Source organism: Netta rufina, assembly GCF_964035555.1.
Source record: "Netta rufina genome assembly, chromosome: 5".
Classification (NCBI taxonomy): Eukaryota; Metazoa; Chordata; class Aves; order Anseriformes; family Anatidae; genus Netta; species Netta rufina.
In genome coordinates, this window is record NC_140128.1 from 26,590,199 (window position 1) to 26,605,773 (window position 15,575).

At 36.4% G+C, this 15,575-nt stretch overlaps 2 protein-coding genes across 2 annotated transcripts; one reads left to right on the forward strand and one right to left on the reverse strand.

Annotated features, from left to right (window-relative positions):
- Window positions 1-101: 101 nt before the first annotated feature.
- On the forward strand, window positions 102-1,688 carry CHRM5 (cholinergic receptor muscarinic 5; the record flags this gene model as incomplete). Its single annotated transcript, XM_084288369.1, has 1 exon — window positions 102-1,688. The coding sequence occupies one exon, from the start codon at window positions 102-104 to the stop codon at window positions 1,686-1,688; it is 1,587 nt and encodes a 528-aa protein (XP_084144495.1).
- Window positions 1,689-10,414: 8,726 nt separating this feature from the next.
- On the reverse strand, window positions 10,415-14,388 carry LOC311209509 (fibrinogen-like protein 1-like protein; the record flags this gene model as incomplete). The annotated part of the gene is made up of 2 exons (XM_084286890.1): window positions 10,415-11,115; window positions 14,241-14,388. 2 exons carry the CDS (start codon window positions 14,386-14,388, stop codon window positions 10,415-10,417), a joined length of 849 nt encoding a protein of 282 aa, XP_084143016.1.
- Window positions 14,389-15,575: the final 1,187 nt, after the last annotated feature.

Sequence of the window (15,575 nt, forward strand, 5' to 3'; positions counted from 1 at the left end):
TTTCCCTTTGATATTTACAGCTGCCTCCAAAAGAATATTTTCAAGTGCAGAAAGCAATATGCAACAGTCAAGATCCTCATGACAATAGACCAAGAACAAGAATGGAAGTAAATTTATTCAGCAATTCTACTGTTATAAACAGTTCATCCACCAACCATAAACAGTTAGAAGGGCATAGCCTGTGGGAAGTTATTACTATTGCCACTGTAACTGCAATTGTAAGCTTAATAACCATAGTGGGAAATATTCTTGTGATGATATCCTTCAAGGTTAACAGTCAGCTCAAAACCGTTAACAATTATTACTTGCTCAGCCTTGCCTGTGCAGACCTCATCATTGGAATATTTTCTATGAACCTCTATACATCTTATATACTCATAGGCCATTGGTCTCTTGGAAGTCTGGCATGTGATCTGTGGCTAGCACTGGATTATGTAGCTAGCAATGCCTCAGTAATGAACCTTCTAGTCATCAGCTTTGACAGATATTTTTCCATCACAAGGCCTTTAACATACAGGGCTAAACGCACACCCAAAAGAGCTGGCATCATGATTGGTCTAGCTTGGCTAATTTCCTTCATTTTGTGGGCACCTGTTATCTTGTGCTGGCAGTATTTTGTTGGTGAACGAACAGTACCACCTGAGGAATGCCAGATACAGTTCTTATATGAGCCCATTATCACCTTTGGTACTGCAATTGCTGCTTTTTATATTCCAGTGTCTGTGATGACCATTTTGTATTGCCGCATCTATAAAGAGACGGAGAAACGTACCAAGGACCTTGCTGAACTTCAGGGTTCTGAGTCTGTGGCAGAGTTTGAGATGATAAAGCCTCAGAAAGCTCTTCTGAAGTCTTGTTTCAGTTGCAAGCAACAAAATTTAGTCAAAAGAGAGAGATGTCAGGCTTCCTGGTCTTCATCTAGTCGAAGTACATCAGCTACAGTGAAAGCATCTCAGGCAGCGAGTACTTGCAATGACTGGTCTAAGGCTGACCAGTTAACCACCTGCAGCAGCTATGCATCTTCAGAAGAAGAGGATAAACTTGCCACTGATTCAGTTTTCCAAGTAGCTTACAAAAGTCCATCTAAAGATAACGAAGAAGAGTTTAATGAAAGGGAGAGCAAGGATGTTGATGTCAAAGACCAACCTGAAGAAAATGATTTTGAGGCCCAGAAATATTTTTTATCACCTGCCAAAGGCCAAAAAAATAAAAAATGTGTGGCCTATAAATTCCGCTTGGTGGTTAAGGCTGATGGCACTCAGGAAGCCAACAATGGTTGCCGTAAAGTAAAAATAACTCCTTGTTCTGCTGCTCTGTCAAAGGATCCTTCCATCAAAAGCATGGATCCAAATATAAATAACCAAATCACCAAAAGGAAAAGGATGGTTCTTATAAAAGAACGCAAAGCAGCACAGACTTTAAGTGCCATTCTTTTGGCATTTATCATCACGTGGACTCCCTACAATATAATGGTTTTGATCTCCACATTCTGCTCTGACTGCATTCCCCTGACACTGTGGCACCTCGGATATTGGCTATGCTATGTGAACAGCACTGTTAACCCCATTTGTTATGCTCTCTGTAACAAAACTTTCAGGAAAACTTTTAAGATGCTGCTTTTCTGCCAGTGGAAAAAGAAAAAATTGGAAGAGAAACTATACTGGCAGGGCAATACCAGACTGCCGTAACTGCTCTTATATGAGCGATAAAGGGAAAAATAGATATTGACATCATAGCCTAACAAATGGGCTGTAATTCTGTCTTGTCAAAGCTATTCCTTTATATGTCTAGGGGTTAAAAAAAAAAAAAAAAAAAAAAAAAAAAAACAGTGAGCAAAAAAAGTGATGTTGTGCATTAAAATAGTGTGTTTGGGATAAAGAAGTCAGTGGCTGCTGTAAACAGCACAGGGTATTTGTGATTATGCAGTAGATCTGCATTAAAGATATCATGTTTGGGGTCTTCTGTTCTTTCTTTCAGCCTGAGAAAGTGTAGGTATTTTATAAACAAATAGATATTAGAGTGTGATTGCCATCCAGTCATCAGATCAGGTCATCCAGCAAATCTCCCTGTAGCACAGAACTGTTTCATCTTACAGTTCCTTTGTTCCTTTCTAGTGTATTGTCTATTTATTTTTCAATGGAGCAAGCAATGGAGCATGTACTAATTCTAAAATTTCCACCATAAGGATGACTTTTCAGGGGACAGAGGAAGGGCTCAGAGGGGAGGAAATAGATAATGTATGTTATATATAAAGAATCCTGTCCCCATCTCAGTTCCATCATGCAAGTCAATGTCATCTAAAAAATGGTGATAGTTAGCAAATACTCGAATTTGCATTTCTCAATTTCCCAATGCCTCAGAAGGAAATTCTAAAAATGTATGTGATAGTGACAATAGTACAAATCAGAACTGACTATAAATCATGATGGACACAGTCTATCTACTTTACAGTGTAGGACATACAGAATAACCTTTTTGAAATCTCTCTGTTGCACTCCCCCTTGACTACAAAGTTTCCCTTAATGATGGAATGATGCACAACACAAGTAAAATGTATATTGAAGCCCTGCACATTCTCCTGTGTATTATGAAATTATTGAAAACAGTGACAGAATTGGTATTTCTGAAAGAAGAAAGATTTTTAAAGTACTTTTTGATTATTTATGTAAATCTTTAAAGACACTTTGCACTTTCATAGCACTTTTATCTCTAAATAGCTTTATAAATCAGCATTAGGTGTTTGAAAATGTAAGTTTTCTCCTGTCAATATCTTCCAGTTCAACGGAACCATGTCTGCCACATGTGCCAGTACTGCGGCTTGGAGACAGCCTCTCTTAGGGCTGCAGCTTCTGGGACTGGTGTGGACTGGCCTGATAGCAATGAGCTGAGAATCTGTCCACTAGTTGAGGTTTGCCAGGGCTGTGGATATAGATAGACACTCATGTGCCTGTCTGATATCTGTGTTAGATTGGCAGTCCTGCAACATCAACTGAGTAAGTGCAAACGTAACGGGTGCTTTTAACACAAAGTCACTGGAATGGAACTGATAACCTGGCTCATTGTGGTGGAAACAAACATGAAGCCTCAGAAAAGGCCATGTGAAAACAAAGTTAATGGTGACAGGAGTCACAGAAAGTGAAGTCTTAAAGTAAACAAGTGTTTATGAATAAGTGAGAAAGAACTCCATGTACCTCACTGAGTCCATGTCACAAGGTTCAGATGCAGCTTTAGCCTTTCTGTCAAAATTCAGGGTGAGATGCTCTGGAGTATAAGTTTGGGTCAATCTTTGTATTTTATCTACATGTTAGTGGGACATTGTAGTGGTGTTGTGACCCAGCTGCACATTCAGGGATTGTGTTAGTCATTCTGAACGTACAATTATGCTCAGTGAAATCATTCATATAATTTATTAAATTATTGTACCATCAACATGTTTCCCTACAGATATATAATTCCTTCATGTCAGCAATCACAGTACAAGTAATTAATATTTTTTATCCCCAATCTCCAGAGGGGAAAATTGTGTCAGTGAAAGATTAGCTGTGTAGTAATGTAAAAATATGTTCTCTAAATTCACATGATTGACTTTGTAACACACCATACTGTGCCTATTATTTTTTGTGCATCAGCACGATTGCTTATTAAAGGAAAGCATGGGTCTTTGTGAAGAACCTTTCATCATTTTTTTCTGTCACTATCCAGAGCTTTTCCTGCGTACAGTAACTATGTACAAGTCAGTTGTTATAGTGGGTAATTTTATATTACATTGGATCAGACATTCAGTAAACTGTGTTTGATTTTTAGCAAATGAATGTGTCCCTCTGTGGCACAAGCTGTAGTTTAAGGCAAAATTTATGAGGTAGTAACAGTTCCTGCTAGCTGCGGTGTTGTTTCTAAAGTAAAGCATTGGTTTCTACATCTGAAATTAAATGAAATATTTTTTGTTAGTTTTGGCTTCTGCTGATCTAGAGTGTTCTGTAAATGTTTATGGACTCTGTGCTCAGTAAATGTATTAGAATAGATGGTGATGGATGCAACAATGTTGGTTCGCTGTAATTGTGAAATGTGTGCTCAAACTATGCTGCTAGCACTTCACAGTGTGAGATGTTACATTGCCAAACCCGGGTATATTGTAAATACCTTGAATTATATAAAGAGGTGTTTGTTGCTTTATTATGTGGGATGTTTACTCTTAAAAACAACAAAAACAAAAACAAGCAAACAAAAAAACATGATTCTCATTAGAGTATGAGTTAGTACTTTTCATTTTGTGTTCAAGCTCTATAAAGCTTCCTTTAAAAAGTGTTGTGGGACTTTTGCAGTGTAAAATGATCTTGTTATTTGTATTTAACAGAATCACAGAATTGTAAGGGTGGGAAGAGATCATCGGGTCCAACCCCTCTGCCAAAGCAGGTTCCTTAGAGCAGGTTACCCAGGTAGGCGTCCAGACAGGCCATGAATATCTCCAGAGAAGGAGACTCCACAACCTCCCTAGGCAGCCTGTTCCAGTGCTCTGTCACTCTCACTGTGAAGTTTTTTTACATATTGGTGCAGAACGTCCTGTGAACCATTTTGTGGCCATTGCCTCTTGTCCTGTCCACACAAACCACTGAAAAGAGGTTGGCCAAATCCCTCTGTCTCCCAAACTTAAGATATTTATCAACATTGATAAGATTCCCCTCTCAGTCTTCTTCTTGAGGCTTAACAGACCCAGGTCTCTCAGCTTTTCCTCATAGGGAAGATGCTTCAGGCCCTGTATCATTTTTGTGGCCCTCTGCTGGACTTTTTCCATGAGATCCCCGTCTTTTTTGTACCAGGAATTTCTGTTCTTTTAATGAAACTTTTACTGATCCTTCAATTGATTATGTTCAAAATTGTGAACTTTTGAAAAGAACTTTTTGGCAAAATTGAATTTTATTTATACATATATATGCATGTATGTATATATGTGTGTGTATGTATTATCAATATAGGTGTGTAAATACACATCCCTAACTAAATTTTTCAGAGATCCAGCACATGCAAATATTTATGAATATCAAATTTTCCCACAAAGGAAGCTGAGGTATCATTTTTGTCTCTGTTGCACATACACAAAGCTCCCTGTATATCCCAGATCCCCATAAAGTATAAAATAATATTAATTTTACAAAAATACAATTTATGTTTGTAGATGAAGACTTGGAAGAGTTCACAGAACTTTAAACTCTTATAGATAATTTAGTTTTAATCATACACTTTTTGTGACTACTTAGCAAAGAATGAAGAGCCTTGCAAATGATGGAAAGTCAAGACAGAATGGAAATACAGGATTTTCTTGTATAGAAGAATTCTGTTGAACTGAGGAAGGATGAAATCAAAAAGGATATAAAGAAAATACTACACAAACTGTAAATACTACAAACCTGTAAAATGCGATAGAACATATTTTGCCATTAACTTAATTCTATAATTCAGTTACTAATTATTCCACTGAACTACGCATGTTAATCAATAACTGCTGTTAATTGTTGAAAGGTATTTTGCATGTGAAGTTTTGTTCCTCATCTCAGTTGTACCCATAGTATGACCTGCATTGGGATATATGGACTGAAGGAGTCTAGATCCAGAGATAAGAACATACTTCAAGGCAAAATCCTTAATTGTGCTTCCTTATCACCCTGTAGATCATGTTCAGTTTTAGAGCTGAGCCTCATGAAAAGTTTCCACCTCTACGTGAGTTCTTCTGATCATTTTATCTCCCGCAAAGGGAATTTCTAAGAAATCTGTGGCAATGCCACCATGTCATATTTGATACATTACCTATGTCAAACTAATTGAACTAATAAACCTTAAGGCAAAAGTCACTAGAGACAGTCACACATCGGAAGGAATAAAAATGGCACTGATAAGTGGTAAGTATGTTAAATCTAAATCAGAAGTCATTACAACAATTAAATAATCCAATGTCAATCTAGAAGATGGTGTTTTCTCTTAGAACACGATTATTATGGAACTGTGTACTCAGTTTGAAACTCAGAATTGAACACCTGTGGACTGTTTTCAGATTCTGGATTTTGAATAGAAATTTTTAAGTTACTTCCTTACTTACTGTAGGAAAGACAAGTCTCCAAATCACCCCTTTATTGTTTGGGATTTCTGAAATCTTCATTTTGAATGAGAATTTTTGGACATCATTCTTTAAAAGTTCCTCTGTAATATTTAGAGGACAAGTGTGAATTGTTTGCTTTAAGAAAACAAGCAAACAAACTGAATGATACAACTTTCCTTTGGAATTAATTTTCTCTACTTTCCGTAGAGATACAAGTAATATGAAGGAGTCACTCAGGCATAGTAAAAACCAATTAGCTGTTTCCTCAGATGTACGTAACAGTCAAGCTGGAGTTACCATTTGCTGTGACGTATGTATCTAGGTGTCTCTATTGAAAAGGGCTTTGCTCTAAAACTTCACACAGCTTTATCCTTTTTAATATTACAGAGGGATTTTCTTAAAAAGTAGAAAAAACAACAACTCCACATTCATTATTTTGTGCTACAGAATACTACAGATCAGAACCTTCTTCCGAGTAAACTTGTGCCCTCTCAAGAACAGCTGTGAAAAATCATCACTTTTCAACATGATTCTGAAAATGGCTTCCCAGCAGTGTTTGCATATGGTGACTTCAAGGAATCCATCATATTTCAGAATGCTTCTGCATCCTCTGTATAGCCAGTTGCTTCTCCATTTGAAATGCCCTTCCAAACTTGAGCCCCAAAACATGGATACTGCATCTTTTCACTTAAATACTTGGCATTCCTTCTACCAAATCAGAAAGACACTATTTGTTTCTTATGTGGTCATCCCAAATCTTCATTGCTGACTTTTGTATCCACTAAGAAGGTTTATTCCACATACAATTGACATCTAGGTGTCATAAAAGCTTAAGCTTTGATCATTACAGTAAAATTATTGTTTTAGATTTTAACATTTACTCTGTATCTATATCTAGAAAAAAAAAAAAAGAAAATTTGATAGCAGTGTGTTATAAAACTAGAGGTACTCTATGAATATTAGTTTCAGAAAGGGATGATTTTGCAATTTTTCTTCCGTCTTGATAAATGTATTTCATCAGGTTTTGGTAGGCACTGCTGGGCCCTGTATCAGACTATGAACTTCAGTCCTCATTACACTCAATAAAGCCACTGACTTTTAGACAGTAGTTACACCATTAGCTACTACATTCCATTAGTCTCTTCATGTGTTTGTTGAGGTATCAAATAAGTCAGTCTTCCTTAAAAAAATTACATTTTTGAATTCTTGAAAAGTTTTCTTCTAAATAAGTACTTCAAATCCCGGTCGCTGGTGGCTCCTGTTTCACTAGACCTCTGAAGTTTGAGTATTTTTACTAAGCTCCTGGATTACAATTAAATCTATTGCTAACACATAGAAAAGGTCATGTGGAAGTCTGAAAATTTATTATTCAGGCTACGCATATGAAAATCTGAAACAAAAGAAAGCAGTTTCTCTTGTAAAACTTGAATGATTATGAAAGAAAAATAATAACAAATCAGCATTTCTGCCAGAAAGAGGCTATCAGGCTCTCTTCTTTTGTCAGTTGATACTATTTTAGGAAAAATATTTCTTCTGCCAAGTTCTGAGTCGATTATTTTGATATTTTATGTGAGAATGTGCTTGCTTTTCCTGCAGTTTAGAGAAACACAAAGCAGCAAAGAGATGAAGAAACCTATTTTTCTGTTAGGGGACCGTAGGTTTGAAGGTGAACATACCTTCCCTTCAGGTATGGCAGGAGCTGGAAGTCAGCCATGTACCGATTGTTCTAGGCCTCCTAGAATGCTCCTCATTTTAGAAAGATACTTGACCATATATTTATATATATTATATATATATATATATATTTCTGCCATACACTCCTGACAGAAAAACAGGACCCACCTCCTTTCTTCAAGTTTGGGCAGGAGGCAACTGCCCAGAAAAGGCAGGACAGAGAGAGACGATAGGAGGGTTATGACAGGGAGAAGAAAATAGTGGTAGGCAAAGTAGAATCCCCAGTCCTTCAGGCCGTGATTCTGCTGATTTGGTGTCAATGGGCAGCTGCTTAGCATTGTTCTGGGTATCCACTGTTTAAGGTTCAGGGATGGAGAAAAAAACGCGTTCAGTGAAGACAACTTTTTGCCAAGGAATTACAAAGTAAAATTTAGTCCACTTTTTTTGAAGCTCCTTGTCCTTCTGTTGAAAAACTCTAGGAAAACAAACTATTGGTGAGTGGATTGGAACATTCATAACTATTTTCATCCACTACTTAGTCCTAAATCCAGTTCAAGTAGTCATTTCTATCCTTACTTTGTTTAGAAGCATGGAACATACCACAGTCTGTGACTTCCATTAAAGTCCTTCTTTGAACTGTTGATCTTTCTGTCTTGTTTTTGCCTGCAGACCTGTTATTACAAGCTATTATTACATGCTAATCTAATTCCCATCCTGGAATCCAGTGTAAGCAGTGGTCTGTAGTGCTCCACTTAACTCCAGTATTGGGCAGCTGGATTTGGGCCTGAGCTGTTCATGCAGTGTATCTCCACTATTACTTACCTCCAAAACCCTCCAGGCAGGACAAGGGGTCTGCCGAGCAGGTCTTTTGCCTTTGAGGATCAGATAGAATCTTCTGGCTTTCAGTTGTGTGCTTCCATGTTAAGATTTTTTCACAACACCTTTTTGGCAGCTGTGTGTTCTGGCTAACTTGTCAGGAATTTGGGTAAAAGCTATTGGAGACTACTAGCAGCAGTCCAGTGATTTTCTTGTATCCATATTACAACTTCAGGTGTTTCCTGACAGTTACAGCAGAACCCACATTAAATTGACTTAATGACATAGATTCAATTCAGCTAATACCCATTGCTTCCTCTATTATGCTTTTTTTTTTTTTTGAACACAGTTTGAGTGGGGGGAAAATCAGCTCCTGCAATAAACACATGTATGCTATATTGGCCTCACCCACATAATATATTTGCATCTTTCTGAAAACGTTGCAGTGTGTTGTAAAAAATAAAAATTTCTTTCATGACTTTTCCATTTCCCAATTAATTTCTCTTCCTAGGTAATCCTGCCAGTCTTGGTCTTCTCAAAACACAATACAATTTATTTTCTGTAAATTATTTTAATGGAAATTAAAAGATTCCACTTTTAAATTAAAAAGCAGTTTGCCTGAATTTCTGTAAGTGAAATATCTAAGCTAACATTCAAGACACTGTAAATATAATCCTGACATTTTGTGTAATGTAACACTGAAACCTCTTCAGATGTTATTCAGCTACTTCAACGATATAGAAATGTGTGAACTAACTCCAATGACTGTACAAGATCTTCAAGGTTACCAAAACTGAAATCCTTTTATTTTTGATTTTTAAACAGATGAATTCATCATGAATTTAAAGTCTCTCTCTTTGTGTTAAGATCAGACAAAAGGCAGGGTTTAAATAATGTCAAGGTTGACTGCCAAAACAACTGAAGCTAGCAAATGTGAAGTAAAGCCAACACACTGTTCTTATCTCATAGTGGTATTAAAAAGAGAAAGCTTAAGCCCATTGTAGAACAGAAAGAAGCAAGCCAAAACATGATAAATAAAATGCAGTAATACTGAGGAAAAAAATGAAACAATAAATAAAAAATAGCAAAATCAACTTATTTTTTTTAAAAAAAGTGTTCACTATGTTTCTTGAGGAGAAATTCAGAGGAGTTGTAAGCCTTAGATTAGTAGCTTTTAATGAGAAAGCTGATTAGTTCAAGACGCTCTAATAAGAAGGAAGAAAAGACTGTCCTAAATACTTCATTGGGCATGGGAGCATTAAAAAGTAGAGAGAAAAAGAAAAGTTAATGAATGGGAAAAGAAGCCATTGGAGATCAGGCTAACTCCAATTTCAAATATTAAAATACCTTTCACTAAAGGTAGAAAGGAAAGGTCTGATGCTGTCCTATGGTATACAATACTCTTTGATACACATTTTGCAAATGTAGGTACTTCCCTTGAAATTTCCTTCCTGCATGACTTACGAAGATGTGCAGTTAACAGTGAACATTCATACTGGAGCAAAACCTTCTGAAATGTGTGTATCTCTACTACAAGACATCATATCATGGATTTCATATCTAAATCCTCTGAAGGCTAAAATTCTATAAAATGGGTCATTTAAATCTTTTGTTAGAGGCCTCAGTTTCAGTCAGGCACCTCTATTCTTACTTATGTGGTTGGTAGTTATCTGTAAGTTTTCGGTGCAATCCTGGACAATACGGTATCATAAAGGCCTTGCAAAGTCCCAAATTCATTTTCGTAATCCAGCTGATTACTTTTTCAATCAGTGTGATTTTACTTCAGTCACTTGACAAAGAATCCATGTTCCTTTCAAAGGACCCATGGCTCACCTACAGTTCTTCCTTCTGACATGGACAAGATTTGGTTGCATACAACAGGCTGTGGTCAATGGGTTTAACCATCATCCATGCAAACTTGCACAAATGTTTCTTGTTGCAGTCCTTCTGCCAGTATATCACATTCCTACGGTTTAGATTTGCGCCAGCACATGCGTCGTACCACCAGCCTCCCCCGGGAATGCCATTGTGTTCTAATTTGGCACAATTCTGAAAGTAATTGTCATTGTCTCTGTCCTTGGTGGTGAACTTCTGGTTGTCATGGAGGTAAGCTTCTGTGTCCAGGGTCAGAGCATCAGTTGCGTTGCCTTTGTATAGGCCAACCCTGATTCGGTATTGAGACTTCTCATCTTCAATAAGGAATGGTTCATACTGTCCCCATTTAATTTCAGCATTTAGGTCTACAAGTTTAACTCCAAGTACATATTGCACAGAGCTTCCTGTTAACTGATGCATATATTCGTTTCCTAACCAGTGGTTGTCATGAACAGAGCCAAATCCATATTTGTAATCCTGCCAGGTCCTATCAAAATCGACAGTACTATTGGCTGTAATGTGCTGAATTACTGTCCAGCCACCATCCTGCATATTACAAGAGACAACAATTGGGTCTTCCTTTGGTTGGATGATGTAAAGACCATCTCTGCAATTTCCTTTGGAGCGCTGAAAAATTTCAAAACAATCCCTTGGATAGTCTAAGTAGAAAAAAAAAATAGAATTTTAAAGTAAATTTCTGTTCAATTAGTAAATTTTATATATTGAACTCTGTTCTTTACAGTGAGTGCATGATCGCCTTGATTTGTCTGGAAATGGTCTCAGGCCGACTTCAGACCAGCTGGTGGGCATCTACTTGGCTAAAGGTGCATGATTTGAAGGCAGAACATGCAGGAAAATTTCAGGAATTCAAATAAGGTTTTATTATCCTGTTGTAATACGGAAGTGTGGTTTTGCATTTATGATGGAAATACGGTTAAAAAAATGTATGTACAGACTGTTCCTTTTCCTCCTAAGTTTCTCCAGTTTGAATAGTCAGCAAGTTACTAATTCCATATGCCTTGTGCTAGATCACTATGTCTAATAACTAGAGATAGATTTATTTGTTGAGGGTAAAGCTAATTTCTCTTTAACTGATTTATGCTTCAGGTATCTGTACCATCGTTGCATTAAATTCCTATCAATATGCCATGCACTGATAAAAAGGGAAGCTATCAAAGCAGTTATTGCTAATACAAAACTTACAAATATCTGTGAGTATTCTTGGCAACAGTTCTTGTCACTCAATCTCCACATTGATCTTACCACTGATTTGCAGATAAAGCTACAGTACCATGCAGTGCTGAACACTGACATCAGGAAAATAGGTGAAAGTGTTTTTTCCATTATACCACCTATCCAGCAGATTCAGAGGTGATACGAACAGCATATAAGGTTTAGGGTGACCCTCTTTATTGGTCTGAAATATATATGTAATGTATTTTTAAATGTAAGTTGCTTATACGGTAACTTTTACTATAGTATAATAGCAAGCAGCTCTAAGACTAAGACATGATGCTGTATGATTTAGAATTGACTGAGATTTCTAAGAACCAGAACATAATTTACTATAAAACACACTTATGTATGTATGAATTCACGTACAGAGAAATTCTTTCTTAAAGTATGATGTTATTCAGTGTCTATTCTATTACTCAAAAACATGGTTGTAATCACTCACTTCATCAAAGAGTTGAAAGGCACATCATTATGTCACTATACTAAGGAATACTTCTAATTTATATTTAACAGAGAATATGTAATTTGTATTTAACAAAGACATAATAGCTTTAATAACTCTATCAGAATACTTCCTACAGACCACCTGTTATATAGTATGACAGTTTTTCAGACACAGGAACTCCAAAGTCCTGTCCTGGCAATAACCAATAGGAATTTAGGTACCTCACTTAGAAATTAAGTTTTGTTTTGTTTTTAAACAAATTGTTCTTCTGGGAAGCTGGGATAATTCGGGGAAAGTGTGGCAAAATGTCCTAACTTCTTTTACAAAGTCATAAAACAACTAAGTAAAAATATTTCCAAAGATAAAATTTTAAAATACAAACTTGGAAAACAACTCTTTTCCTTGTGCGAATCATTGGCTGGAGAGCCCTTTGTGATTGTTTTACTGAACACATTCTCATTCCCTGGTTATACGTCATAATGTACTGTGAGGACAACTGTACTTTTAGTGAGCTTTTACTTTGTTAGGGTAATTCCTGTTAGGATAACAAGTTCTGATATTATTTAATGTAAGATATATCTTCCATTCCTTAGTTGTTTTATTAGCTTTTAATCTGCAAATTCATCTCCTAGAATGTGAATAAAATTTGCATGCAGTATTGCAGATGGCCATTATGGTGCCATTGATTCATCCCAAGTCTTTTTAGAAATATCTCTGATGTAGGATTAAATTTGCAGCTCTTAGTTTTCTTTAATTTAAATTTTAGTCTATTTGGATTCTTTGTAAGTGGTAAATCCTCACTCGCAGTAAAATCTGGAATTTTGTACTTTATTTTTCATCCCATTGGTCTTGCTCAAGAACATCCTTTTTTTTTTTTGTCCTGTGCAATATTCTGACTGTATTGACATTTCTCTAACATCATGTTATCATTAAATTTTATCAGCGTATTCCTATTTTGTTTCAGTATAGGTAATAATAATACTGAAAAATTCACTTACAAGCAAACACTTCCAGTCTCCCCTTGACTTTACTGTTTACTTTTCTATGGACGTCATTGCCCTTTTCAGTTTCTACTGAAATGACAGTGTACTACTATCTTCTCTGATTTAATTTTATTATATTAAGTATTGTACCATAGGTTTTGTAAAAGTCCAGCTGGCCTAAACCTGTTAAAATACTATTATTCATAGTATCCTTATTGTATTAAATATAGCCTTTTATATTTTATGTTCAGAAGTTTGCTGGTGCTTTTAAGCCACTCAGCAGTTTTACAAAAGTATGTAAGCTTTCTGTGGTCTTACTTTTAGGCCTTTCATTGCCTAATAGCATCTCCAGCCTGGAATAAAATACTTAATTTCAATACTATCTGCAAGAAATTATCAAATATCCTGATGACAGAAGAACTTTGTACATGATTCTGGGCCCTCATTTTTAAAGCATTCAACTAGTAGACAGACCTGATCCTGTAAGTTTATACAGAATGATGATTTAAGTATATCGTGGTGTTCAGGCCAGTAATGTATACAGTAACACTTGTATTTTCTTACTGAATATTATTAATGCAAAACAGAACAGCTTCTGTTAACATATTGGAAAAAAAACAACACACTTTGGCTGGCTGTTTACGGGATTCACTTGAAAAGTGAATGTTATAGATGCTCAATTGCCATCAGTCAAGGATGAAAATGAACCAACCTCAGTACTCCTTTTGGCTGCATTTTATGTGGGATCTACTCATGTAAATGCATTAGAAAACTTGCTATATTGGACCTCACAAGCTAGATGGGCAGAGCAATGTCTCAGTTCAAAGTATCAATGAGATCTAGGTCCTGAGGTGTTAGATATAATCAAAATATGATGGTTAAAAGAATAAATCTTTAATTGTCTCAAAATATTTTAGATGAATATTTTAAACAGTTAATTTCTCTTGAATTAGGCAGCAGCCGAGCAAGGGCTTTAAAGAATATGGATTTTGTGGCAGGACATGTTAATATTTCAAAGTATCATTGCAGAGCAAGCTTTCAAGTATGTTGAAAATGTTCCAAAAAAGCAATAAAGTAAAACACAGCATGCATCCATTTCACTCACTTTCTTCATGAGTACCTTTTTCATCGACGTTAGCCAGTCTCTCATAGCCTCTTTGATGGAGAAGGTGGGCATTAGCCAAGACCACTGCCTCTTTGGTCATCACTGACACAGTGAAATGAAAAAGCAAGAACAGAACAAATCCCACTGAACTCTTCAGCAGCATCTTCTGAGTCAGTCCTCCTGCAGCAATGCAGAGCTATAACACAGACTGGAACTAAAAATGGAAAGATTTATGACTTCTAGTTTGAAAGTCCTGAAGGAGAAATAGATTGAAACACCTGTTTTCCATACAGTGAGCCTCTGTAAAAAATGGCTTCTTCCGTCTTTCACTGCCATCTCCCTCCCCTGATGTTTTACACTCTACTTCCAGCTGATGTGCAGCCCACTGCTGTGTCACTTAGCCATATTCACTTCTGTTACCTTGTGCCTTGATGGGCAGTGAAATACAACCTAATTTTGTATGACAAAAGGTCATAGAAAATAACGTAAAGACAAAACTTAAAAACACATTTATCAGAATTAAAGTTTGGTCATTCCCGAAGTCCAGACTATATGGAAAGAGAGACGTTAACGGACCATCTGGCACAAACAGGAACACTGGCTCTGCTGACTATCTGTCTATACTTCAAACAGTGCTCAAAATCATGGCTTCCTAGTACTGTGAGTATTTCTATGTGCTGGAGAATGTACTTCTGCAATTCTGGACTATGCTCTGGATGAATTTTTATCTGTAGCTTTAAATAGGTTACAGGCTTAACCCAGACTGAAGGGGGGGGGTGAAAAAAAAAAATCAAAACACTTTTGAGCCTCATTTTGTCCTCTTTTTTTGTGTTACATGTCTAGTAACTCTCTATCCAACATAGAAAGGCTTAGGCTTACTGTATTAAATCATGGGGTCCTCATCCCAGCAAATCTCAGTCTGATGGAAGAGGAATTTCAGTATCAATGACAGCTCACACTGAATCAGGATAACATATGTTTCCCATACTCTCAAAGGACACTTTAACTTAGAACCTAGCCAAACCCTTCTGATGAAAGCAGAATACACATGTAAGAAGCAGCTCTTTGGTCAGTGCTTATTTCCTGCCAGCATCAGCACAGCTGACATAGACCCACTCCCTTCTCCACAGTGTTTTACAATGCAACAGAGCCACATTCCTTATGAATCTGATTCAGTAGAAGATCCAACAGTTTTCTAGAGTGCAGAATTATAAAGCACATATTTATTTAAATGTTTGAGATAAATCATTGAAATAAAAGTCAGGCTTAAGAATTAATTTTTATACCTACTATATAGAAACCCAGTGAAACAGAATTTTCTACTCTAAAACTATTCAGTAATAATTCTGA